Source organism: Podarcis erhardii (genome assembly GCF_964252035.2).
Source record: "Podarcis erhardii genome assembly, chromosome: 16".
Classification (NCBI taxonomy): Eukaryota; Metazoa; Chordata; class Lepidosauria; order Squamata; family Lacertidae; genus Podarcis; species Podarcis erhardii.
The window spans coordinates 27,902,562-27,930,009 of NC_138514.1; the positions used below are offsets into that span (position 1 = coordinate 27,902,562).

The 27,448-nt window shown below is 45.4% G+C and overlaps 2 protein-coding genes across 4 annotated transcripts in view; one reads left to right on the forward strand and one right to left on the reverse strand.

Annotated features, from left to right (window-relative positions):
- Window positions 1-365: 365 nt before the first annotated feature.
- On the reverse strand, window positions 366-4,433 carry IFT22 (intraflagellar transport 22). Its single transcript, XM_081843241.1, has 5 exons — window positions 4,273-4,433; window positions 2,943-3,022; window positions 2,060-2,149; window positions 664-866; window positions 366-565 (listed from the first exon to the last, which is right to left on the reverse strand). The coding sequence occupies exons 1-5, from the start codon at window positions 4,309-4,311 to the stop codon at window positions 417-419; spliced, it is 561 nt and encodes a 186-aa protein (XP_081699367.1). The 5' UTR covers window positions 4,312-4,433; the 3' UTR covers window positions 366-416.
- A 13,142-nt stretch (window positions 4,434-17,575) lies between these two features.
- The window catches only part of COL26A1 (collagen type XXVI alpha 1 chain), a 96,453-nt gene continuing 86,580 nt past the window's right edge, over window positions 17,576-27,448 (forward strand). The window contains exon 1 of one of the 3 annotated variants that reach the window (XM_081843597.1): window positions 17,576-18,119. In XM_081843597.1, coding sequence (XP_081699723.1) covers window positions 17,962-18,119 — 158 coding nt within the window. In that variant the 5' untranslated portion in view covers window positions 17,576-17,961. The remainder of the gene's footprint in view (window positions 18,120-27,448) is intronic. The other 2 variants (XM_081843595.1, XM_081843596.1) reach the window with 2 other exon arrangements.

Genomic DNA, 27,448 nt, shown 5'->3' on the forward strand with positions numbered 1-27,448 from the left:
CCCTGATTAAGCTAAGAACTTCTATTTTATGTATTGCATTTATATCCCACTCTTTTCTCCAAGGCGCTCAAGGTGGCATACACAGTTCTCCCACTCCTCACTGAATCCTCACAACAACCTTATGAGGCAGGTTAGGCTGAGAGTGATTGTCCCAAGGTCATGCTGAGTGGGGCTTGGAACCCTGGTCTCCCAGGATCTAATCCGACACTCAAACCACTACACTACATGCATGCCACTTCCACTGCTGTAAAACTGCTCCTTTAAGTGTAAACCTGAGGAATCCAAACTCTTTTTAAAAAAATAAATAAATGCATTAGGTAGAAAGCAAAAGACCAGGAATGTGTGTGTGTGTGTGTGTGTGTGTGTGTGTTTAAATGGGTATTTCTTTTATCTTTGCAGCAGCGTTCCTCCTGCTTTTAAGTGATCAGCAGCATCTCCTCTCTGTCTCTGTTCTCATTCACCAACTTGGTGATGCCCTTGAGGTACTTCACAAATTCCATCCGGAAATCTTCAGGATCTTCTTCGAGGCTAGAGTGGACCACCTGCAGCCTGTTCAGCGGTGGAGCTTTGAAGTTTAAGAAGCAAACCATTAAAACTATTGGCAATTCTGACAAAACAACAAACATAGCTAAGAGACAGGAAAGCAAGGCATCAGGGTCTTACGCAAGGTGAGATTCTCCGGGTCCATTGCACTGCCTGGCTTGTGATGCGAAATGAGCAGGCACTGGCTCTCCAACAGCTGCTGCTGTTGCACAAAACAGGAGTGCCACATTTCAATCTCCTTCAAATGGGTGGGCGAGTCTTGGTTGAAAACAATGACGACCCCATGGGAATCTTTCATCAGTGCTGGCCAGCAAGTCTCGAATCTGGAAGCGCAACAGAGAAACGGCACGGCTGGCATCACCTGTGTACAGTTCTGGTCACCTCACCTCCAAAAGGATATTGTAGAGTTGGAAAAGGTCCAGCGAAGGGCCACCAAAATGATCAAGGGGGTGGAACGACTCCCTTATCAGGAAAGCTTGCAGTGCTTGGGATGTTTTAGTTTAGAGAAAGGGTGAGAAAGAGATGATACGATAGAAGTTTATAAAATTATACATGGCATGGAGAAAGTGAATAGAGAGAATTTTTTCTCCTCTCGTTACCCTAGAACTCATGGACATCCAATGAAGCCAAAAGCCGGAAGATTTTTTCAGGACAGAAAAAAAGGAAAGTACTTCTTCATGTAGCAAACTGTGGAACTTTCTCTCCCAGGAGGCAATGACGGCCACCAACTTGGATGGCTTGAAAAGAGAATTGGACTAATTCTTGGAGGATGAGACTTATCAATTCCTACTAGCCATGATGGCTCTGATCTGCCTCCATAGTCAGAGGCAGCAAAGCTTCTGAATACCAGTTGCTGGAAACAAAGGGAGAGGAGAGGAGAGTGCTCTTGTGCTCAAGTCCTGCTTGCAGGTTTCCTACAGGCACCTGAGTGGCCAATGCGAGAACAACATGCAGGACTAGATGGGCCATTAGCCCAATCTAGTAGGGCTCTTTGTAGGTTCTTACCTACCTTTATCATTTTTTTGCTTTAAAAGAATCTCAGTTGAGATTTTGCAGCTGCTTTGCACATACTGGGCTGTATCCAGCTAAGTAATTATTGTAAGCAGAATGATTTACACCTGCACAATGGAAATTCCCTTTCCCCTGCTCCCGCTGCATGTCCCTACGCCTCTTCTTCCAGCCCTGCAGAATATATTTAGGGGCAATACAAGGAATGCACAGAGAAGAGAAGTTCCATTGTGCAAGCAGGCCACCAAATCCGTGCCTTGTCTGGCATTTCATTTTTTAGAAAGGGGTTCACCAACCACAAACTAGAATGCCCCTTACACAAGTGCATGTTTCCAGCATGCCCAGAGTACCCTCTGCTTCTTAAATGATCAAAAATAATGGTAGGGCTTTGCCCCAACTTCTTGTGAATAGCCTCCCCTCCCCTTCCTTAACTAAGGCTTGGTGTAGCGTTTGAATTACACCAACTTACTCTGAGAAAGTTGGCAGGATACGTAAGTGATCCACTTACTTTTGATCTCCTCCACAATCCCACAGTTCAAACCGACACCCTGCTCCTTTGCCGTTTCCACCGAAATTTGGCATCTCGTATTCTAGGATCCTAGAATTTAAAAATACATATTTTATACAAATCAATAAGGCTGGCATTCTTTGGGCCTACCTGAAGGACAGAGCTCCCATCCATATTTGCTGGTCCCTTTTTCCAATGTCAGTTCTTAGTTACCCATGCTGTGTGCGTGTTTCGTAATTGTATTTTCGTGTGTCTAAAGATGAAACCCATCCCCACTCACCTGGGAATAAGTCCCATTAAATTCAACAGAACATACCTGTGAGGGGACATATTTAGTTAGGAATGTGCTTTTAGCTTTGTAAGCCACCTTTGTAAGCACTGTGCCTTGAAAGGCATGTTTTAAAAAAATTATTAAAGTAAAAAATCTCACAGCCCCAAATTCCATCCAGCCTCTGCATTTGGCTTACTTGGCACTGGAGCAGCTGCCCACTGTTATGAGGCATTCCCCCTTCCCCCATTTCATGTACCATTTTAAGACTTTACTAGTAATCCACACATACTGAACTGTGTAACAAATACCAATACTTCATCACTTGAAGAAGGCCTGGTTGGTTAGATATGAAGAGAAAACCAAGAAGTTGATGTCAAGGAAATCTTGTAGATTTTGCAACCATGCTGTTTTGCAAGGATGGAGAACTTCTTGTGAACCTCCAGATGCTGGACTCCAACTCCCATCAGCCTCAGCTAGCACAGCCAGCAGTCAGGGATGATGGGGGCTGTAGTCCAGCAACTTTCAGAGGGTACCAGGTTCTGCACCCTGTTGTATGGAGGGGGGGAAATCCATGTTTTGCTAGCAGTTCCACTCTACCTGCTTGAAACTCACCTTACTGCATGTGTTGGGAGGTAACTACCAATGCCTTCAGTGCTCTCTGACAAGAAGTTTGCCAAGACAGACTTTCCAGCCTATCATAAGTGAATACAGAAGCAAGATTAGGAATAGAACATAGGAAGCTTCCTGCTATCAAGTCAGACCATTGGTCCATCTAGCTCAGTATTGTCAGCACTGACTGGCAGTAGCTCTCCAGTCTCTGAAAGGGGTCTCTTTCAATCCTACCTGGAGGTGACAGAAACTGAACCAGGGAGCTTTTGCATGCAAAGTATGTTTTCTGACCCCTAAGCTATGATCCTCCCCAAATGTTAAGATCATTTTTTTATTTGTTATTTCATAAAATTTATATAGCACTCGATTGTAAAACAGAACCTCAAAGCAGTTTACAGAAATAATAATACAATTAACTTTGCAGTAAAACAATTCAAAACAACTCGGTAAAACATTCAAATAATAACTAAAATCGGTGATAACCTAAAACAGATCAAAACACACGCAAACATTCTACAAATTTGGGTAAGCTAGTCTAAACAAGAATGCTTTTACCAGGTGCTGAAAAGGGTACAGTGAAGGCACCCGCCTGATGTCAATAAGCGGGGAGTTCCAAAGTGCAAGAACTGCCACGCTAAAACATAAATTTATTATAAATGCAGAAGGAGTATTAGGCAGCACCTGTAACATTGCTAGTTCCACAGACTGAAGCGGGCATATATGAGGAAAGGCGATATTGCAGGTAAACCAGTCCCAAGCTGTTTAGGGCTTTATATAGTAATAGTAACACCTTGCGATATGACAGTAGCAAATTGACAAGCTGCACAGGTGTTATATGCGGACATGGTCTCACTCCTACCAGCAACACTGCTGCAGCATCCTGAACTAACTGCAGCTTCCAAAACAAACACAGAGGAAGTGCCACAGAGAGCACATTGTAGTAATAAATAGATGTTAATGAGATGAGATGGACACCGATATGCCACGGTTTTGTCTCTAAACCCCTAAAAACAACGTGGTGTGTGCAGTTCTATTAACAGTTATTAGCCCGGCGTTTAACAGAACCTCCATGTTCAGAGGCAGTGTACCAGAAAACCAGGTGCTCAAAGCAAACAGCCAGGAATAGCTCCCTCCATCACGTCAGGGTATATATGCTTCCCAAAGGCATTCTGCTGGAAACGAAATACTGGATTTACCCTAATCTGAAAAAGTCAAGAAGAAGCTTTGCCCCTATGGTTCACAGCGCTTTTAAGGGCTGGGGAGGCGACTGTAAGACCGTGGGGAGCTTTCCTTTCCTCCAAAAGGGACCCCGGGCGCTCTTTCGCTCACTCACCTCGCTGGGGCCAACGAAGAGTATCTTCACCTTCAGCATCGCCCCGTCGGACTAGGCCGCATAGCCTCGGTCTCGCGTAGAAAACCAAGCCGAGCAAACGGCCGAAAGGGCGGGTCGAATGATGCCGGCTGACTCCGCCCAACCCAGCGACGCGACGTTGCCAGGCGCGGTTGCTAAGGGCGGAGAGAAGGCTGAGCCCTGGCGGAGAAAAGGGGAGACAGCTCGTTTCAAAGCAGCCGGGTATTTCCATGTTTACAAAGGGTCGCCTCCTTAAAGCCCAGTCTTGCACGTGTGAACGACCACTGTGTTCAAATGGGATTTATTTCTAGGTCAATGTGCATAGAATTCCGACCTTAATTAGGGAGGACTTGCATTTGTTTACTGACAGGTATGCCCCATTGGGTTCAGTGGGGCTTACTCCCAGGTAAATGTATATAGGATCGCCATCCTCCCTGGTGGTAATGCGTCTTCTGGAGTACAACAGGCGTGTGTCCTGTACAAAACATAGAATTAAGAAAATTCTGAGACCAGGACTTTGTTTCTAGTAGCAGAACTGAGTGACACTCCCAGCCCAAAACCCCCCAAGCTTTCTTCATTTCTGCAGTAGAATTTAGTGTGTGCATATCATTTGTTGTTGCAATTGTTAAATGATTGGGAGCAGAATCCTCATCAATCTGCAAATCACCCACAGATCTGCCAGTAAACCATAGCTGTCAACGTTTCCCTTTTTTATAGGGAAATTCCCTTATTCCGAATAGGATTCCTCGCAAGAAAAGGGAAAAGTTGACAGCTATGCAGTAGACCCAGACCTATCTTTAGCTACACACACACACACACACACACACCCAATCTGGAAGTTACTCAGTAGTATGGTAGTATGTTGGGGATATTTATTAATTATTTTATTTGAGATATTGATGTACTGTTTTTCAGGTAGACCTCACATAGCATTTCCCAAAAGAACATTACAACAGTCGGCTTTTTTTTTTAAAGGTTATAGTAAAAGAGAAAGATAACTTAGTTCTGAGTAAACAAGTACAGAATTATGCTGTTAAATCCCTTGTTCACCAAGTTGAACTACTTATCATTAAAAAAAACAACCCCAAACTCTTACATAAAGAGAAGTTACTGTACTCCATAAATCTTTATTTTCCAAGTATTCAGAAGAATAACATCGTACTTACAAGGCTATGTACAAGCAACAGTCCATTTCAAATTGATGAGAGGCTATCCAAACATTTTAGAAAGATGGAACATGTTAAAGGATGTTTTGTTTTGGTTGAAACTTAATCTGAAAGGTCCCCCCCCCCCCAATTACGAAAGAGCAACACATTAATCGGCATTTCATCAACCACACATTTATTTCATAAAATTTATACACCAGTTGATTGTATAAAAACTCCCCAAAGTGGTTTACAAAAAGGAGATATGAAGCACATGCTGATCAAGCTACAAAACAAAGGAGAGAAAAATCTGGAAGCTAATGCTAGTAAGATGCAATGAGCCCCTGCTCTTCCTCACCACCTTAACTGGTTTTGAGCAATGCTTTTGTTATTCCAGGAGGCTCAATTTCCTGCATTAATAAGAAACTTTTATAAGACCAACTATGTGGAACACATTTAGTAGTACTGGGTAAAGGTAAAGGGACCCCTGACCATTAGGTCCAGTCGTGACCGACTGGGGTTACGGCGCTCATCTCGCTTTATTGGCCGAGGGAGCCGGCATACAGCTTCTGTGTCATGTGACCAGCATCACTAAGCCGCTTCTGGTGAACCAGAGCAGCACACGGAAATGCCGTTTACCTTCCCGCCGGAGCGGTACCTATTTATCTACTTGCACTTTGACGTTCTTTGGAACTGCTAGGTTGGCAGGAATCAGCAAGTCCTAGGCTCTGTGGTTTAACCCACAGCGCCACCTGGGTAGCAGTACACTAATAGAAGTAGTCCTCTTGCTGCTGCTATAGCTGTTTTCGTTAAATTTTTTAATGCGCTACATGCTCTGTGAGCTATGCTAATGTAAAAAAATCTACTTAGAGCACAGTTAACATGCTATTTCCTCAAGACTGCAAAATGTGTGGAAGATTTTCTTTTCCTGTTCGCTGTCATTAATTATATACTGAGTGAAAAACACTTAGGGGTTTTTTCAGTCTGCTCTCTTAGGCCTTGCAGTTTTTCCTTGCGTGTCTACTAGCTTTTTTCCTTTCATACATTACCACTGATTTTCATGTAACATATTCCCTTTAGAGTTTACCAGAGACTAAATTCATTCAAAGTATAACACTGTACATTGCAAAGTAATATTAGAAAGGTGTGTGTTTGATGCAGCAACTGTCAGTATCAAATTCCATGGACCAACAGTAGCACCTAGTGGCGGAACAGACTTAAATTCATTTCCTTTTCCTCCGTTTGCCTTTAACCTGATATGACTGGCAGTTTTTCTCTGTGTCCTCTGGGGATTGGCCACTTGTCCAGCCCCCTGCCCTGTTCTGTTTTCTGCTAAAATGGAAGCTGAAATTTGAAACTGCACTTTCCCCTCGCTTATACACCACCACTGCATTCTCTGGCAGGATGCAGAATCTGTTGCCCGATCAGCCTAGTCTGGGTGGCCTGCACACGTCCCAGACTGTTGCATCTAAACTCTCCCAGTACATCTACTTTCTCTCTTTTTCTTTTAAAAGGAGTGAGTCGGCTGCCTGGTGACGGGCGGTGCATTCGACATCCTGATACGGCTCCCCTGTGGGAACTTGATACGTCCTGAGAAATAACAGTTTTGTAAAGTTCAGCTCCATGGCGGTCTCAGTCATTTGCTTCTGGGGCAGCTCGTTCATCTACCAGGCTCCCTTGACACTCTCGCATTTGCGATTTTGGGGAGTGGGGGAGGTCGGGGGGGGACAGGGGATGACAGAGATGGTGGGACAGGAGGACCTCCTATTGCAGCTCATCTTTCAGTTGCTGCAAAAGGAAAAAGTCATCCTCACCAGCATCTATCTTCATTAAGGTTGTCATAGGTAGCCCTGGTTAACCCTTCCTTGTCCAGCTGCACCCACCCCCAAGTGCTTTCTAGGCAGCTGTTAGACTTTAAAAAAAAGCAATTTGGCACCCATGGAATATTTTTATTTTTTCTTTCTTTCTTTATAGCATTTGCACTCCAGTCTTCTGCCAAAAAGCCTCCCCAGAGTGGCTTACATACACTCAGTTGAAAGAAGACAGCACCCATCAACCTCTTGGGGGCCCTTAGCCAATCACGGCTGAATGGGAAACATTTGATAGGGAAGGAGAGAGGTTGGGAAAGGTTGACAGCCTGACTGGGGAAGTAACTAGAGAGCTCTTTCACCTGTGACAAACAGCTTCCACGACTTTTTGCGTTGTTTTGCAACACACACACACACACACCCCTGCAAAAGTGGTCTGACCAGAAAGGGCAGAGAAATATCCTCATGAAAACCATTGCTTGCTTCCAGCCCCAGACCTCTGTTAGGGCTCCCTTAGACCACAGGCGAAGAACAACGGGGACAGCATTCAGCAGCAAATGAAGGGACTACAGCTAAATCAGCCTAGACTCTATAAGCCAAGTCAGAATTTTATGCTCTTGACCGATTGCCAGGATTATAGGCACTGAAGGATGCAAAGCAGAAAGAAGCGGGGGGAAAGAAGGAAAATATTGGTGAGTCGGGTTTTTTATCATCCTCTGGTCTATACAGAAGGGGAGGACTGAAGCTTCATAGTAAAGCACTTGATTTGCTTGCAGAAGTCCCCAATAGCATCTCCAGTTAAAAGACCCAAGTTCCAGGAGAGCAGAAAGACAACTGCTGTCTCTGCCCCAGGCGCTGGATATTGTCAGTCGGAACAGACAATACGGGGCTGGATGGACAAATGTATGGCGTGATGTGAGACAGCTTCCTGTGTTTAAGAGCGTGCAAATGTCACACACACCCAGGGGCTACACCGCAAGTGCAGCCACCTTCTACAATGTATGTTCTGCGAAGGCAAAAGCATCAATGCAGCATGCTGTACCACCACGGCTCACAAAGGTAACGGAAATCCCTTACAGGCTTACAATTGAAAATCCACGACGCAAAAGGAAAAGGGAAAAGGAAGGCAGAGGGAAATGGAAATTCAGGCACAAGATCTCTCTTGCAAGAGGATACCCCCACCCACCCAGCCTGAGCTGATGGACCTGCTGCCCCCCATTTTCTTCACATGTGAACACGTAAAGACCATACCCTCCCACACCTTGAGTGCCCAAACCGGCAGGTCATGTGACCTGTGTGAGATCACAGAGCCTGAAATACTTTTTTTTTTCAGGCCCATGTTCTGGGGCGCCACCTGAGGTTGTGGTCCCCCAAAAAGTGCTATTTTCCTGAGTGAAAGTGCTTTCTTCTGAGTGAGAGCTCAGTGCGAAATCATGCAAGATCAAGGCACCCCCAAATGGTTGTCGTGCTCTTGCAGAAGAAAACGGAATGCCCCATTTTTTCCCAGGACACTTGCAGGGTATGGAAGATCGATCTGTCCCCCTGTTAGAAAAAAACTGTATCACTTAACATGCAGGTACTGTTAATATTCCTGGAAGGATTTTATTTGTGGTGTAGAATTTAGAGGGTTGGACTAGGGCATGGTAAACCAGGGTTCAAATTCCCCCTCGGCCACAAAGCTCACATAGGGCCTCGCTCAGTCTAACCTACCTGTTATGTACTGAAGTTCTCACCCTGGGCCAGCAGGGGAATACTGTAGATAGTTTTCACTCAGGTCCACATATGCAAATAAGGGATCGAAAGTGACGTTCAGTGATTGAATAGTTACAGAAAGTTGTTACAGTTACATTGTACTGGAGCTCTATATAAGGAGGCTGACTGAACCCTTCAGTTCAGTTCTGTTCTGGCTGCGAATAAACAAGAGCTGTTTGAAGAATTGCTGTGTCATCCGATATGTTCACCCACAACGTAACACTACCTCTCAGGGTTGTTGTGAGGATAAAATGAGGAGGAAGAGAACTATGCACTTAACATTGAGCTCTGTGGAAGAAAGCTGAAGTACAAATGTAATAATACTATAAGAAAAAAAGTTTCTATGATTTCTGTTTCACCTCATGCATGGTGTGATTATAAGAACCAAGCAGCCCCAGGAGGATCACAGGAATTGTTCGCTCCATGGTGACCTTTCCCCGTGGCTAGGGAAACTCGGCTCTCAAAATAAGCACCAGGATCCCACTGGGTTTTGTGTTGAAAGAAGCCTGATTCCATCGCTCTGTACTGCAATTGCAGCCATGATTGCTAAACCCAATTCACTTTTTAAAAAATCCCTTAAATATAGCAAAATGTTTGAATGATGTACGTAGCAAGGAAAATGTAGAACATGATGCCAGACAGTATTTCTGAAGAAACAGGCGATAAATCAAGGAGGTGGCAGTTTTGTTCGCATATGATCACATCCAGACAACTCAAGAGTGGTATCTATAGAGCAAAAAATTGTCTGCGAGGAGATGGGATCTGGGTGGGGAGATAAAGCTCAGGCCAGGAGATAATACCAGACTGTATTTCAACTGTTAAGTTATGAAGCAAAGGGGATCCGGCCTCTCGTTTAGGTTTGCAGAAAGATCTCCCTGTGGCTCAGCCGAGATGCCTTTTAAAATGGTGAAGAGGATTAATCAAATTGATTCGGACAAAAGTCTGTGAAAAACAAGAGCATGAGAGAGAAATGCAAAGAGGGGAGGCTGTGTGTGAGGTGGCGGGGGGGAGGCAGAGGCTGATCTGGCAAAACTCTTGGCCTCCATGTGGAATAAGTTACTGGAGGGGGGTCCTGAGAATCCAGCCAAGCTGGATGCCTGGGAATGAAGTGATGGCAGATGGGCAAGGGGGGAGGGAGTTGGCAGCCTTTGGGAGATGCTCGGGCTGTAAGGCTGAGCAGAAGAGAAGCCGTGAAAGTCAATTGGTTTAAGAGACCAGCTATAGGATTCAATGCCCATCTTGGTTGTGAAATAAATTCAGTGTTAAAAGCGGTGGAAACGGAATAACATTCACAAGAATAGGATGGGTCCTGAAAGCCACAGGTGTCTCATCCTTAGTGTTGTTGATTGACAGCAGTTCTCCAGTTTCAGACAGGAATCAAACTCTTACCTGGAGATGCTGAGGAACGAATGTGTGACCTTCTGTGTTGTGATGTATGTGCTCTTCCCTTTTGCTGCCAGACGATAGCTGCAAATCATCCAGCAGAGAGCTATTGTTGTTGTTTAGTCATTTAGTCGTGTCTGACTCTTTGTGACCCCATGGACCAGAGCACGCCAGGCACTCCTGTCTTCCACTGCCTCCCGCATTTTGGTCAAAATCATGCTGGTAGCTTCGAGAACACTATCCAACCATCTCGTCCTCTGTCGTCCCCTTCTCCTTGTGCCCTCCATCTTTCCCAACATCAGGGTCTTTTCCAGGGAGTCTTCTCTTCTCATGAGGTGGCCAAAGTACTGGAGCCTCAGCTTCACAATCTGTCCTTCCAGTGAGCACTCAGGGCTGATTTTCTTAAGAATGGAGAGGTTTGATCTTTTTGCAGTCCACGGGACTCTCAAGAGTCTCCTCCAGCACCATAATTCAAAAGCATCAATTCTTCGGCGATCAGCCTTCTTTATCGTCCAGCTCTCACTTCCATACATCACTACTGGGAAAACCATAGCTTTAACTATACGGACCTTTGTTGGCAAGGTGATGTCTCTGCTTTTTAAGATGCTGTCTAGGTTTGTCATTGCCTTTCTCCCAGGAAGCAGGCGTCTTTTGATTTCGTGACTGCTGTCACCATCTGCAGTGATCATGGAGCCCAAGAAAGTAAAATCTCTCACTGCCTCAATTTCTTCCCCTTCTACTTGCCAGGAGGTGATGGGCCCAGTGGCCATGATCTTGGTTTTTTTGATATTTCAAGATCATGGCCACTGGGCCCATCACCTCCTAGCTGCAAATCATCCAGTAGAGAGCTGTTGTTGTTGTTACTATTGTGATTGTGATTATTTACCCACCCTTCCCCAGCAGGTCCAAAGGTGAGCTACTACAGTTTAAGAATTAAAACAGTTTCAAACAGATCACAATCACAGGAATAAAGTGACTCCTGGAAACACAGCGCAGGTGCCAAATGCCAGGGTAAAGAGGTGCATTATCATCATCATCATTATCATCATCACCACCTGGAAGCTGTATAGTGAAGGTGCCATACACACCTCTCTAGGGCGGGAGTTCCACAACCTAGGGGCTGCCACAGAGAATGCCCTCTCCCAATCCGCCACCACCCCAAGCTTCTGAGTGAGGTTGGAAGTAGAACCGAGGTGGCTCACCAGACTCTTAAACTCAGCATGGTGGGTTCGGGCAAAAGGTTCCCGCATTGCAGAGGGTTGCACCAAACGTCTCTTGTGGTCCCTTCCAACTTTACAATTCCATGATTCTACCAAGTGGAACACTATCTGCTGATCTTTCTGGCCTTGGCGGTGCACATACTGTAGCTTAGTGCTTTAAAGACGAATGTGTTTAAGGCCCAGAAACAAACTGGCAACTGGCACAGCTGTTTTAAAACAGGGTTCATACGAGATCGGAAAAAAAACCACGAGCCAGTAACTGGCTGCTGCATTTTGGACCAGCTGAAGTTTCCGAGTTGTCTTCAAGGGCAGCCCCAAGTAGAGCACATGGCAGTAATCCAACCAGGAAGTTACCACAGCATAGGGCATGGTCCTTTAGGGTATCCAGAATTTCTACCTCTGTGTCATGACTGGAACACATATGTAGCCAGTCTAAGGGTAGCTGAAGTCATTCATTATTACAGCTTCTCCTCTGGATGCTTCCTTGACTTCATTCATCACCTCAAGATCTCCCTGAGCACATCTCCTGGGGCCCAGTGTCAAAAGATGCTATGAACCAGCTCTCCGTCTTCCTAATACTATTATTTACTGCATTTATACCACTTTTTTTTTTCCTCCAAGGAGCTCAAGGTGGTGTGCATGGTTCACCCCCTCCTCATTTAATCCCCACAACAACCTTGTGAGGTAGGTTAGGCCGTGAGGCAGTGACTGGCCCCTGAGTCACATCCTGTGAGCCTCATGGTCAGGTGAGGATTTGAACTCTGGTCTCCCAGGTGCTAGTCCTACACTCTAACCACCAAGCTGCACCGGATCACAAATTTATATCTGTAGCCCTCGTTTCTCAGCAAACATTTTATCAATACGTTGAGTGCTATAAAAATATATAGTTTTTAAAATATTGCTCACTAATAGCATGTCTGGTTTATAAGAACTGGTCCATTTTTTTCCCCTGGGTTGCTCTTCTGAAAAAAAAAGGGGGGGAGAGTAAGAAATAAAAAATCTCCCTGATAAATTGAATGAATAGATATTTGTCTTGGCTGCCTCTCTTTCCAAATTGAGCTGGTTCCAATTTATCAGCATAGTTTTGAGAAAGTGTTCAGAATAGGCAGTTCTGATAGGCACCCTGGGGGGGAAACGAGTCAGCCTATTTATTACTGCTAATGTAGGCCATTACACGACACATCTCCAGAAAGGAATGCCTTCTTTCTTTTGCTCCTTCCAGCAGAAAACCTTGTGCTTTTCTCTTCTCTCCCCAAACACCCTGGAAGATGCTCCATTGACCTGTGTATGTCTTCAGGCCAAAAGAGGTGCAGTGCTGGAGAGCTCTGCCTGGATCTCAAAACAGAGCAGCAACAGCTTTTCAAAAACTAGTTCCCTAGTGCAGCGGTTCCCAATTTTTTGGGGAGGCCACCACTCCCTTGGTTCCATAAACTTACCGCCAGTGCCGCCTGCCTTGGCCTATAAAAAGCATTATTTGGAATAGTGATTTGCATGGCCCACTAAGGAAGAGAAAAACACAATGAAACTCAAAATAGTAGCAATTAATTGCACATTTGGTTTAATTCAACACAACTGATGAACTTGGAATTGTAGAATTAGAAGGGACCACGAGGGTCATCTAGTCCAAACCCTGCAATGCAGGAATCTTTGCCCGACATGGGGCTTGAACCTACAGCCTTGAGATTAAGAGTCTAGTGCTCTGCCAGCTGAGGCTGTTGATCCGGTGATAACAGCTTTCCAAAGTCTGATAGTCATTTATACCTCCAACGCCTCCCTGCTGCCCCCCTGCCTCTTAGCGTCTCCTTGGGTAATTCCGCCCCCCCCCAAGGGACAGTACCACCCACTTTGGGAACCACTGGCCTATTGCCTTCCAGATGTTTCGCACTACAACTCCCATGGCCGGGCCTCGTGAAGACCATGCTCCAAATCATCTGGAGGGAAACAGGTTGGGGAGGCTGTGCCTTGCCATTTTCCTGGTCCAAATCACTTTCCCCAAACCTTTATCTTTTCTCTTCTTTCTTTGGAGGTGGAGGAGTTAGACGTGCCACAGGGATCAGTACACTCCTCCCAGGGGATGAATAGCAACCTGTGTGGCCTAATGGTTAAAGTACGGTGGTACAGTCATACCTCGGGTTGAATGTGCTTCGAGATGAGCGCGTTCGAGTTGCACTCTGCAGCAACCTGGAAGTAACGGAGCGCATTACTTGTGCATGCGCAGACGCTCAAACTGACGTCACGCGCATGCACAGAAGCGCCAAAACATGACCCGCGCAAGCACAGACGTTTGCTTCTAGATGTGAACGGGGCTCCGGAACGGATCCCATTCGCATCTAGAGGTACCACTGTACCTTGGTTTGCAACTGTTTTGGATTACAACCGTTTTGGATTACAACCACGTCAAACTCGGAAGAGTGTGTCCCTTTTTTTGGATTACAACCAATTGGGGGGGGGGGGAGAGTCCCCACTGGTGAAAGCACGCCTTGGGTTACAACCTGTTTTGGTTTACAACCGGACCTGCGGAACAGATTATGGTTGTAAACCAAAGTACCACTGTATTGGACTAGGACTTGGCCCTGAAGCTCACTGGGTGAACTGGGGGGGGGGGCAGCCTAAGCTACTTTGCAGGGTTGTTGTGGCCATGTAGTAGATTCGTTTTGTCCCTCACTTAGGAATATCTTTCTGAATTATTTTTTTAAAAAAATGTATTTCTGTAAGGTTTAAATTTCCCCTGGCAAGTCTACCGATATGTTCCTATTATGAATGGAAGGTGGCGTCTCAGTGATAAACAGATCCATGTTTGAAGAATAAATTCACAGCTGGAGAACCAGTGACCTTTCGGATGTTGTTGGACTCCGTCTCCCTTCATCTTTTGGTCATGCTGGCTGATGGTTCTTGGACTCCCAACAAACATCTGGTGGGCCACAGACTCCCCATCAAGGTACATATTCATAATGCAGACAAGTCCTCTGGCTTGGAGTTTGACATATATCGCTAACGAATAAATCAGATCAGAACTGCAATGCATTTTTGTGAGCTGAAAAGCGTGGTTGAAATCTACATTCCCCACAAACTTCCAAAATATAACTCTTTGGGGACACTGAATAGCATATTTCGTTTGTTCTTTTTTAAATTGCTTGCCTCTGGTGATTGCTCTTTAGTGAAATGTCCCTTTATTCTAGAAGATTCGTTATGACATGAGCAATACATATCTATGTCAATCTACTGTATATCATGGAAAGTTTTTCACTCACCTGTTCTCTATGCATTCAGATGCCTCTAGAGCAGGGATGTCCAACTTCCAAGAGACTGCAAGCTACTCCCGCTAAAAAAAAAACAAAAAACTGGCAGTGATATACCCACTGTATTGACCAAAGTTGTTGAGCTTTTTGGGGGGAAGAAGACCCAAAGTTGTTGAGTGACGCCCCACGATCGACCAGTAATTGACATGTTGGACATCTCTGCTCTAGAGATATCATCACCAAATTTGGTATGAAGGTTCCCAAGACAGAGAATCCATTTTTTGTCTGGATGCCATTGGACACCATTTTGAATCAAGATGGCAGACCAAACAATTCTAAACTGATTTGGTTACCTCTGAAGACCTCGTCACCCAATTTGGTGTGATGGTTTCCAAGATCAAAGAGTGGGTTTCAATGTATGTTTAGATATCTTATGAAGGCATTTTGAATCAAGATGACAGACCTAAATATTCCAACTTTTGGAATTCTTAGAATTCCAGAGCAATGCTGGCTTCTTTCTACTGGTCGGTCATAAAAACAGCTACTTTCTGTTGGCCTGGAAATGACTTCACTTGGGAATGGGACCTACAATAATTTTCTTAAGATCTGGCAAGATGAACATTTGAGTTGATGACCTCCCCAGTATTCTGAAACAATACTGTTCCAGGAAGAACTGTATCATCTGAGTTCAACTGATGTCTAGATGACTATGCTTACATTTTCCTTTCACCTATACTACTCTTCCTGCCCCTTTATCTCTTTTATATTCCATTAACACCCCTGATAAATGGGTGTGTTGCAATTTATATTCTCCTTCAGAGGATGTCAGTGGAATACATGAAGCAGAGCTTTGATTTCTGTCAGCACCGAGATTTAGTGAAATGAGAAAACAATTATCACCAAATTCATGTCAGAGCTTATATCAGAGGTATAATGAATCTCCTTATTAATTAGAAACAGAGGTCTATGTGTCTGTTACATCTATAAGTTCTGGTACGTTACTAGGAGAAAGCTTTAGTGAGGTTATCTCAAAAGCGTGAGAATCCAGGAGTTCACCAGTTACTTGCTCCAGTCTTCTCTGTGCTGTCCAGAATTCTGTCACCAAAAGTGGCAAGCACCTTTTAAGACAATCACATTTATAAGTTTTTGTGGACTCAACCCCACAACGGTCAATGGGACCACTGACCTTATATTTTACTCCCTTCTGTACCTGCCAAACAAAAATTTCACGACATGCCTGTGAAAACATGGACTGGAGTCCATGAAAGCTTTTGCCGTCACCAGTGGTGGCAATTCCTGTTCTGCCATGTGAGATGAAATGGGAAGTGCTGCCACGCCCTGCCATGTCACCCTCCCTACCACCTCCATCACCAGCACTTCCACCCTCCACCAGCATCCCTGATGTGCCGCCTGCCTCCACAGGCACTGCCTGCTGTGCCACCTCCACCATTGGTGGAGAAGCAGCACTGGCATTGATGCCAACTTCTTGTGAGATCTCAATGAGATGTCACTGAAATCTCACAAGTTCTCATGCACTCCATGAAATCTCGTGAGATCTTGCAGAAAGTGGGTGCCAATGTCGCTTCTCTGCTAGTGGTGTGGGTGGGAGGGCCATCTCGGGGGCTTCCACCACCTGAGGTGTCTGCTTCACCCTGCTTCATGGGTGGGCCGGCCCTTGAAGGAAGGCCATCAGGAATTTGTTAGTCTTGAAGGCAGAGCTTTCCAAACTGTGTGTCGCGACCTGTCAGTGTGTCGGCTGCAGTGTGTGTGTCACGTGAATGCTGCCTGCGCTCCACCCAGGGCTGGAAAGGGGTTAGTTTAACTTATAGTTTGCTAGTAAAACTGAATTACTGCATTGAGAAACAATGCCGGTCTAAAAAGTGTGTTACCAACAGGAAAAGTTTGGAAAGCTCTGCTTTAAGGTGCCACAAGGCTCCTTGCTTTTAGATGTATTGCTTAATGATCCCCTGCTTCGATTCTTTTCTTCTAAATTTTGGTTGCTGTTTTATTATGGAAGTTAGTCATAGAATCATAGAATTCTAAAGTTGGAAGGGACCCTGAAGGCCATCTAGTCCAACCCCCTGCAACGTAACTTTATTGCTTTTTGTAAAAAATTTGTATTCCGTTTTATAAGGCACATAAAACAGAGAGAACAATTGTAGCAACAGATGAAAATTAAAATATGAAAAACAAAACCCCAAAAGACACAAGCAAAGTACAGTTCCATATGGGTTAAGTAACAAAGTCCAAGTTGTGAAAGGGGAAAAGCGAGAATAAAAGTTTTCTACACATCAACAAGGAATGTGTGTGTTATTTGATAATCAGGTGTACTTCCAGATTTGCCAGGCATGTGATGAAAATGATGCTTCCACTGTATATGTAATCAACAAATGCCAAATCATATAAAAAGCACTTAGAGGTTCTGCTCCTTGTGGACATCTCAAAATAAGTGCAATTTTCAAGGCACTATATTAATGGATCTGTTTTGCACTTGGGGGACATATTATTAATGATTGACTGTCAGCTACTCTGAGGTTACTGAGTGGCAGAAGAACAGTATTTACATACAGGCGAGAGGGGGAAAGGCCATCCTCCCCCTAAAGGAGCAAGAGACTTGACTTGCGCCTTCAGGCAAGGTTCATTCCAAAGTTTCCCGGAGCTGCTGTGCCGCCTCGCCACTCCTGGCTTGTTCCAAGACAGCTGCTGCTGGAGCAGCCGCGACGACGACGACGCCCTTGAAGGGTTAATCCGAAGCCCCCCCACTCACGTCCCCACCTCCCGCCCCTTTCGGAGAGAGCCGCTGCGAAGCAACCTCGCTCTGGTTTGAAAACGCACCCGCAGGCTGCTTGTGCGCCCAGGGCGCACGGAGCTCGCGCTTTGGCCACTGGGAAGCCTCCGTCTCTTCTCCGGCTGCTCCCCCAAATAACCAAGAGCCCCCGACGGCAAATCCCTCTGCTGTCTCTGGTCTCTTTCTCTCTCAGCCCCGTTCCTGCGCGGGGCCCTCCGCAGCCTGGGGACGATGCGCCTCTGAGTGGCTCGGTTTTGGGAGACCCCCTCGCCGCTTTTGCGCGCCCAGGTTGCAGCCGTCCAAAGCGCTTCTCCAAGCCGAGCGGCCCTTCCCAAAATGCCGCTGGCGTTCTTTTGGTGCTGCTTCTGCTTCTCCTTTTGGGGATGTACCCTCGGGACGGGATTCCTCTACCAGTTCCCAGCGTCGGCCTTGCAGCACAACTACCCGGAGCCGAGTTCCGGAGGGCCGTCGGGCAATGGCTTTGCCAATCGCCGGTGAGTGACTCAAGCTTCCCTTCCCAGCAAATCCCAGGGTGGTCTGTAGGAGCGAGGAAAGGCGAAGTTCAGGAGCACCGCTGGGGATGGGAGGCTGCTATTCTAGTTTACCGAGGAGTAAGCTCCAGAACTCCATTGAAGTGCGACTTACTTCTGAGCAGACACACACACACACACACACACACACACACATATTCATGGTGACTTTTCTTTTGGTGATGAAGAGACAGCCTTGCGGGGGGGGGGGGAGGTTGTTTTGAAAACTAGCAAAACCATGAGAATAAAAACTTTTGCAGAAAAAACCCCATGTATATAGTCAGTTGGACAAGCCTGCAGTAGATAAACTGAGCTGCATTGTTGTTGTTAATTATCCAGCGGTTCTCTCCATTTTAATTCTTGCAACAACCCTTTGAGGTAGACTGGACTGAGAGGCACTGATAGGCCCAAGATCACCCAGTGAGCTTTCTGGCTCTGAGAGAAAGCAGGATACGAATTCTCCTCTCCCAGTGTTCCTAGTCTGTCTGGCACTCTAACCACTACACCACGCTGTCTCTCAATAAACCTGAAGGGGGTTGTGTTGTGAATCTTACGCTCAATTCAAATAGATCATAAAGAAGGCTTTGCTCCTAAACTGCTCAATCCGGGATGGGGATGCTGTTGTTGCTTTGTGAGTCTCTGTATTGAACCACCACCAGTGTCCATCTTTGTCAAGAGCAAAGGCGTCCAGGTCTTACCTACATGATCATTTGACCCCCTCCACTCATTCATTTCAATTCCTGGAGGAAATAGTGGGGAGTTCCAGGCACAGGGAGTGACAAAGGAGAATGGGTGGGGTTTTTATAGGAGCAGGTGACCTTCGATTGGCTGAGAGCAGTAGAGGTGGAGTTATTTTTGTGCTGTAAAAAGTGTGAATGAAGCCATGTTTTAAGGGTCTGGTCATTATTTATTAGGCATGGGTGGCTATGTCTATTTTTGATTATCTCAGTTTCTCTGTTTTCCAGTCCTAAATTCAAGTCCTTTCCATTTCTGCATCAGTCTGTGATTATTATTTTTGAAGTCCTCATAAAGAATTCATCAGTTTGTTAGTATTAATTTCTCCCAACACACACATTTTTAGATACAATTTTGCCTATTTTCACAGAACAATTTCCCCTTATATAATCACAGAATCATAGCACTGTAGAGTTGGAAGGGACCTCAAGGGACATCTAGTCCAACCCCCCTGCAATGCAGGAATCCAATGGATTTTAAAATGTTATTTACACAAATGCATGTACAGTGGTACCTCGGGTTACATATGCTTCAGGTTACATACACTTCAGGTTACAGACTCCGCTAACCCAGAAATATTACCTCGGGTTAAGAACCTTGCTTCAGGATGAGGACAGAAATCGTGCTCCGGAGGCGCGAAGGCAGCAGGAGGCCCCATTAGCTAAAGTGGTGCTTCAGGTTAAGAACAGTTTCAGGTTAAGAATGGACCTCCAGAACAAATTAAGTACTTAACCCGAGGTACCACTGTACAGTATTTTTGTGCACACTGTTTCATGGTATATACATGTTTGACTGGAGAAGCATGAATTTTGGAGGATGGCTGGGTTTTGGTTCGCATAACCTTTTGGAAATGGCAGATTAAATAGATTCTCCTTGAAATCTTGATATGGGTCAAGTTTCTCCTCCACCCCTATCCTCATTTTGGAAACTGGTCTGCCTGCTCATCTGCTCTCTATGCAGTCCAAGGCCTCTTGAAATATCACCCCCAAACTTGGCCCAACAGTGCTTGAGATGGGGGAGCCAGTCTTAACTTTGGATTTCATTGGGCACCATTTTGAATCAAGATGGTGGACCATACCATTCCAAATTGTGCTGCTCAGGAGGTTTCTGAAAATAGATAGAGGAGTGGGTTTTGTCCTATGTTTGGAAATCATCGGGTGCCGTGTTAGATCAATATGGTGGACGAAACTGTTCCAACCTGTGCGGTTTGGGACACCTCTGAAGATACTGCCACTCAGTTTGGCGTGACAGTTCCTGAGACAGAGGAGCAGGTTGTGGGCTAGGATACCGTCAAACGCCATTTTGATTTTAAGCAGATATGGCAGCAAATGAATAGGGTTGTGCACTGGATTCAGCCCAAGCCTGATTCCCAAAACAAAATGGGTCAAGTGGATCCAGGCTCTGACCAAGTGGGGTCGAGACAGCCCCAGATTATTCCTGGTCAGGTGCCAAGAGGACTTTCAAACAACCCTGCACTGTACTTTGGCTGTGTGTGCCTGTTCCCAGCAGGGTAACACATGTGCACAGTCAAACTGAGCAGGATGGAATCTTGCTGGTTGCAGACATATGCTTTGTCTGTGCATTGTCTCGGTCCAGTATACCTGAAGGAGCGTCTCCACCCCCATCGTTCTGCCCGGACACTGAGGTCCAGCTCCGAGGGCCTTCTGGTGGTTCCCTCACTGCAAGAAGTGAGGTTACAGGGAACCAGGCAGAGGGCCTTCTCGGTAGTGGCGCCCGCCCTGTGGAATGCCCTCCCATCAGATGTCAAGGAAATAAACAACTATCTGACTTTTAGAAGACATCTGAAGGCAGTCCTGTTTAAGGAGGTTTTTAATGTTTGATGTTTTATCGTGTTTTTAATATTCTGTTGGGAGCTGCCCAGAGTAGCTGGGGAAACCCAGCCAGATGGGTGGGGTATAAATAAATAAATAAATAAATAAATAAATATAATAATAGTTATCCACGTGTTTGTTTGCTATGCATTTGAACACTTTGTGGTGCCTATTTTGGTGTGGCATTTCCCAAGTTGGAGGAACTGGTTTTCATCTATGTTAGGTTACCAATGGGGGCCATTCTGAATCAAAATGGCTTACTGAACCATTTCAAACAGCACTGATTTGGACACCTCTGAAGGTATGGTTGCCCAATTTGGCACGATGGTCCCCAAGATCACGTGATTCTTGCTCTACATTTGGAAACCACTGGAGGCCATTTTGAATCAAGATGGGGCACCAAATTGTGCTGGCTTGGACACCTCTGAATAGACCACCCCCAAATTTGGCATGGTGGTTTCTGAGGTTGAAGATGAGGGATATGTATTTTATTTGGATATACTGTAATTGGTTGTTCGGGGTAGTGGCAGCAGGCAGAAAAACTAATAATTACATTATCAGCTTTTTAAAGGGAAACCCAAAAGTTGTTGAGTTGTTGTTGTATTTTAACAAATATGCCTGAACCACTGAATTCAGGTTACAAGGATATTCTGACTAAACATTATGAAGAATTTCTGATGCTAAGAAGAAGAGAAGAAGAAGAGTCTGGATTTGATATCCTGCTTTATCACTACCCGAAGGAGTCTCAAAGTGGCTAACATTGTCCTTTCCCTTCCTCCCCCACAACAAACACTCTGTGAGGTGAGTGGGGCTGAGAGACTTCAGAGAAGTGTGAGTGGGCCAAGGTCACCCAGCAGCTGCAGGTGGAGGAGCGGGGAAGCGAACCCGGTTCCCCAGATTAGGAGTCCACCGCTCTTAACCACTACACCACACTGGCTCTCAATGGCAGAACAGACTCCCTTGGAAGGTGGTGGGTTCTCCTTCATTGTAGGTCTTTAAGCAGAGTTTGTTGAATGGTCATCTGTCAGGAATTGTTTAGCTGTGATTCCTGCATTGCAGGGGGTTGGACTAGATGACCATTGGGGTCCATTCCAAATCTATGATTCTATGATTTTATGATTAAGGCAACAGACCAATAAAAGTTCATACACACAGTAGGGTATGTTGAGTTTTTGAGCTTGCAGCTTCCAAAAATGAGGGGTGCTAAGAAGTTGTAACATGACTTAGGAATTCAAAAGATATTTTGGTTATAGTTTTCCTTGGTAAGTAAAACGTCTGTAAAATTACATAGAAATCATTAAAAGTGATTGCCAAGTACTTACAGTTATATATTAATTAATATATTATTAATTAATTATTAATTATTTTTATTGTTTATTATTATTATTTAGCATTACCTGACATTTTCAGAAGGTAAAATCTTTGGTTTTCCAAAAGCAGTCTATGTGCATCTTCATGAAATGTAGTCTTACCAAGCTAAATGTTGTCCCAAGCTAACTGTTGTCCATTCACAAAAAATAATAGCATATTTGAAATCCTCACACCCAAAAAACAAATTATTAAGACCCCTCACCAAAGAAATTTGCAAAAATGAAATTTCACTCACTAAAATAACATGCCCTAACGCACAGGGTCATTAATTTAATAAATATACACAGTGGTACCTCAGGTTACAGACGCTTCAGGTTACATACGCTTCAGGTTACAGACTCCGCTAACCCAGAAATAGTGCTTCACCCTGAAGAACTTTGCTTCAGGGTAAGAACAGAAATAGTGCTTTGGCAACATGGTGGCAGCAGGAGGCCCCATTAGCTAAAGTGGTGCTTCAGGTTAAGAACAGTTTCAGGTTAAGAACAGACCCCCGGAGCGAATTAAGTACTTAACCCGAGGTACCACTGTATATATAAATTAATATGAAATACATTTGTGTCACCACCTCCTTTTTAAAGGAGAATAAAAATGTAAAAAAACCAACTTTAAAACTCTCAGCTAGGAGGGACAGAGGAGGTTAGTAATGTCATTGTTCCTGGCCTATTAGTGCCAAGCATGGGGGCAGCTTCTGTTTTAAAACACAGGGAATCAATCAGCCAGACCCACCAATAACAGTTCTGCATACAGGCTCTTTCCTTTAGATCAGTGACTTTCAATCTGTTAGGGCAGCCTTTGCCAACCTGGTGCCCTCCAGGTATTTTGGGACTGATGGGAGTTGTAGTCCAAAACAGCTGAAGGGCAACACATTGACGAAGACTGTAATTTATATATTTATAAGTATTATATTTATACAGATTTATATACTACTCACACATTTGGGTCCCTTCCAACTCCACAATTATATATGATTGATTACTCAGTCACTCACTCAAGTATTTCTTTCTATGTTTCTCAGTGTGCCATTGTCCCAAGGCATTATGGGAATTTTAAAATGGTGGCTTATAGCCATCTGCTGGATGGTGGGCAGTTTTCAATACTGATGGGCCTTTGTGAGGTGCATTCGGGGGTGCTGGGTGTTGTCACCTGCCTGAATGTGAGCTGGAAAGAGTTTCTCCAAGGTGGAAAATGTGGACCTCGCTGTAGTGGAAGTCACAAGCCTGGAATATCATTTCTTCCAGTAGAGGGAGCACCTCTAATTTCCAGAACAAGCATTACCAACATTTCGGAGAACAGCTGTGAATCTGGACCCCATACCTTGCTTCCGAAGAGATCTAAGTTCCCCAGCCTAAATGAACCAGCCTAAAGTTGTCAATGACCTGGAGCTGAGGAAGCCCCGTAGAAATCAGTCCTAAGGCTGAGCCACGTTGGGAGGAAAAGACGAGAATCGAAAGTACAGACTGATTGTACAAACGTACGAATCTTCCACCTTTAAATCTTTAAATGCAAATGTGGCCTGTATCACCGGAGGGAAGGGAGAAGCTGGCGAGCGCATGCCAAGGATTTTGTGCCATTGTCCACATCAGAACCACACATTTACATCACTCTTCCACCCACTTTAAACAGTCATGGCTTCCCCCAAAGAATTCTGGGAGCTGTCGTTTGTCGACGGTGCTGAGAGTTGCGCAGAGACCCCCTATTCCCCTCCCAAAGCTATCATTCCTGGAGCGGTTTAAGCAGTCAATCCCTCTTCACAGGGAATTCTGGGAATTGGAACCCTATGAGGAGAATAGGGGTTTTTCCTAAGAACTCCCCTAAAAATAAAAAAAGGAAGAAAACCACTTGACTATCCCGGGGGGGGGGGGGGGGGGAATGGTCCCTGCCAGAAATCTCATAACCAAAAGGTCTAGAAACATTATACTTTTTGACAAAAAGTTAGCGTGTGTCTGTGTGTGAGAGACCCACCTACCCAATTCAGAGCTCTTATTATATGCTGGCACGGGACGGCTTGGCTCCTGTTCAGGTCTGGCTCCAGAATAAATAAACGTAAAGCTCGCCTCGTTTCCTTCTCCCCCCATCTGCGCCTGCCAGACTTGAAGGCTTGCGGGGTGGTGGGCCTGGGGGAGAGACCTGCTGTTTCTTTCCTTTTCTCCCCCCCCCCCCCGCCTTCCCTCCTTTCCTTCCCAGTTCCTTGATGTGGTTTCTCCCTTCTGGGAGTCAGTCTTTGCATTTGACCTTTCCACAGTTGGCTTGAGTTAGTGGGTCAAGCTGAGCATGTCAGGAGATGGAGAGGGAGGTCGGGGGGGGCAGCGAGGGAAACATTAGGAGCTGCCGCTTTTGGGGGGCGGCTCTGTCTAAACGGGCGCGGTGGCTGCACGGACCTGATGGGAAGCAGTGGCTCGGCCTCCTGGGCGGCTTTATCCTGGGAATTTGTCATGTCGGGGTTCTGCCAATCTGCTGATTTTCCTGCATCCCTCTCAAGTCATTAACGTAATAGGAAAACACTATAAAATGCAAACTCTCCAAATATCCCTATTTTCAGGGGACAGTCCCGGATTTATGGAGGCCGCCCCAGTTTCTGAATTGATCCTGGAATGTCCTGCTTTCCCTTAGGATGCCCCTATTTTCATCAGAGAAATGTTGGAGGGTATGGAAGATGAGCCCTGCTGGATCAGGCCCATTTTAGCCCAGTGTCCTATTCTCCAAGTGGCCAACCCACAAGTGGGAGAGTCCTCTACTTTCCCATGGTTTCCAGCAAGAAGTGTTTCTGCCTCTGGGGTTGCCAGGTCAGGAACATACCAGACCCTCAGATTTCAGGGCCCAAACCTGAGATTTAGGGATGAGCCCTGTTGATGCCACAGGGGTGGCCCCTGTGATTCTTCCCCCTCCCACCACTGAGCCTTGGAGATGGGGGTTAATTGGGAGGAGGGAGCAGAGGAAAGCAGACCTTCTAAGGAGCCTATGCAAAAGTCTGCAGCCAGCTTCTGCCGGGCTGAAGCTTGCAAGCTGCACGTATAGTCTTCTTCATTAAAATGTGAATTAATTAAAGGCATTCTTGCTCACCTGGAGAGTCAAGCCCTCCCCCTGCCACCTGGAGGGGGCCAGGCGATGCTGGATATTTCAGCTCAGCCCTGCTGGTTTGGCAACCCTAACTGCCTCCAGGCGCACAACATTCTGTATTAAAAGTAAATTACGTATTAAAAGTAAATTTTAAAAAATATATAAAGAGATCCAGTGTGGTGTAATGGTTGAGGTGTTGGACTAAGACCTGAGAAACTAGGGTTCTAGTTCCTCTTAAATTATGCAGCTCACTCAGTGACCTTGGACCCCCCCCCCCGCTGTCTCTCATCCCAACATACAACACCTCACAAGGTTGTTGTGATGACAAAATGGGAAGGGGAAGGGGAGAACCATGTACTGTAGATTGCTTTAAGCTTCTTGGAGGAAATCTGAGATATAAATGCACCAAGCAAACAAACAAACAAACAAACAAACAAACAAACAAACAAACAATGCATTCAATATTAAATGCCCCATTAGTAATACAGCTGTGTCCTAAAGAGGGTGAAAACATAGCCTTTAGATAATGCTTTTGAGCACCCAGAACTCTTTTCAAGTACAGCTTTGTTTTCACTTTTACAAACGCTGTTCAAGATAGACTAGTATTGCCATCTCCATATTTCAGAGACCTATGTGTAGCTGAGGCATAAGGAGAGCATAAGATGTGGGCCATAAGGTGTGGACCACACTCTGCCCAACTTTTTTGGGGGGGGGCAGCATGCGCGTGTGATGTCATGTGCACGGCACACACATTTGATGTCATGCATTAGGAGGAGGTCTGGCAGGGCCTGCCACAGCTACGGGTAGGTCCGGCAAGGCCTGGCACACCTGCGGGGCGGCCTGCCGCAGGCCGCAGAATATGGAGGAGGCCTGGCCCTCTCCTTGAATTTTGTTGGGGGGTCTTTAGCTCCTCCCCCCCAATGGCACCCCTGGTGTAGGCCTTTTATTCTGTTAACTGGGAGTTTTTGTTTTAAGAAGTTTGTCCTGAGCAGGACTCAGTAGATGGGAGAAGCAGAGCAGAATAGGCAGATGCGGTTTTAACCCAAGCGCTTAACCTCAGAGATGCCATGAACTTGTGAACCAAATCACCTCATAACTCAGCAGCATGAAGAAATACAGGATGGGAACTTGCTTTTACACAAGCCAGTGCCTCTTACTTCACATTTACAGAGATAAGCTGCTCTTGATTGCCCGTAAGCTCCGAGCAAACCTTTATTTCTTTTTCTTTAAAAAATGCATTTATTACATAGTGCAGAAATGTGGGCTGGACAGCATTTGAGTAAGCCAGGCCAAGAAGAAAAAGCGAGGGGAGCAACTGTTTGAAGAAATACAGCACCTTCCCCGCGACACCCTGGGATTCATTTATTATTATTTTTTACAAAAAAGAGCTGCATGGAGACACACTTTCAACTGGACCATGAGCCAAGTTAAATGGATCAGTTGCTCAGGCTGAGCCAAAAAGCAAATTATCGGAAGGGCAGCATACAAACGAACTTGGCTTCTGAATCCGTCCAGCTTTAGGAGTTGGGAACTCCTGGGCACTGTGAAGGAATGCTGTTTCCTGGTTCTGTATAAAATGTCCTGAAAAACAAAAATCACTGTGGAATCCTATACATTCCTGCTTAGAAGTCTTTGCTTAGAGTTTGGTGGTGCTTACTCCCAGCTAAGCAGGCATCAGAGCCAGATGGCAGGGTCTTCACCCAATATAGAACCAGGAATATAAAATAGCACTTTAACAAAAAGTCTCATCGTATTTGATCCAAACATCTCTTATGTTTTGCAATCCATTCCTGGTAAAATCACAGTCTCCTTCAGAAAGTGCTGTATCTCCTCTTTTTTCCTTTACAACTATAAACAGCTGCTAGGAGACCCTGATTTTTGTCAGGACTGCAGGGAATGGGAAAGAGGTTTCCCTCCACAAGAAACCTGGGGAATGATTTTGGTGCTCCCCTGCTGTTGCTATGCAGCAAACGGTATTCAGAGGTACAGTGCCTCAGACTATGGAGGTTTCATTTCACTACTGGTGCTGGCTTGATAGATCTGTCCTCTCCCACGAACATGTCAAATCCTCTTTGAAAGCCAGTATTATCTGCTTGTTTGATTTCCGCCCCACCTTCCTAACAATGAACTCACCTCAAAAAGGGTATTGAAGAATTGGAAAAAGTTTCAGAAAAGGGCAACCAAAATTGTCAAGGGGACGGAGCCACTCCCCCTGGAGGAAAAGTTGTAGATTTGGGGGCTTTTTAGCTTAGTGAGTACGGTAAGAAGTGATATGATAGAAGCTTATCCAATTTTGCA

Bases quoted from the DNA above. Each gene is read 5' to 3' on its own strand.
- IFT22 (XM_081843241.1), bottom strand. From the start codon at position 4,311: ATGCTGAAGGTGAAGATACTCTTCGTTGGCCCCAGCGAG. The intron at 3,023-4,272 runs GTGAGTGAGCGA...CACTTATGATAG, and splicing joins TCTTCGTTGGCCCCAGCGAG to GCTGGAAAGTCTGTCTTGGC. The intron at 2,150-2,942 runs GTGAGTTTCAAG...TTTAAATTCTAG, and splicing joins CTCCCAACACATGCAGTAAG to GATCCTAGAATACGAGATGC.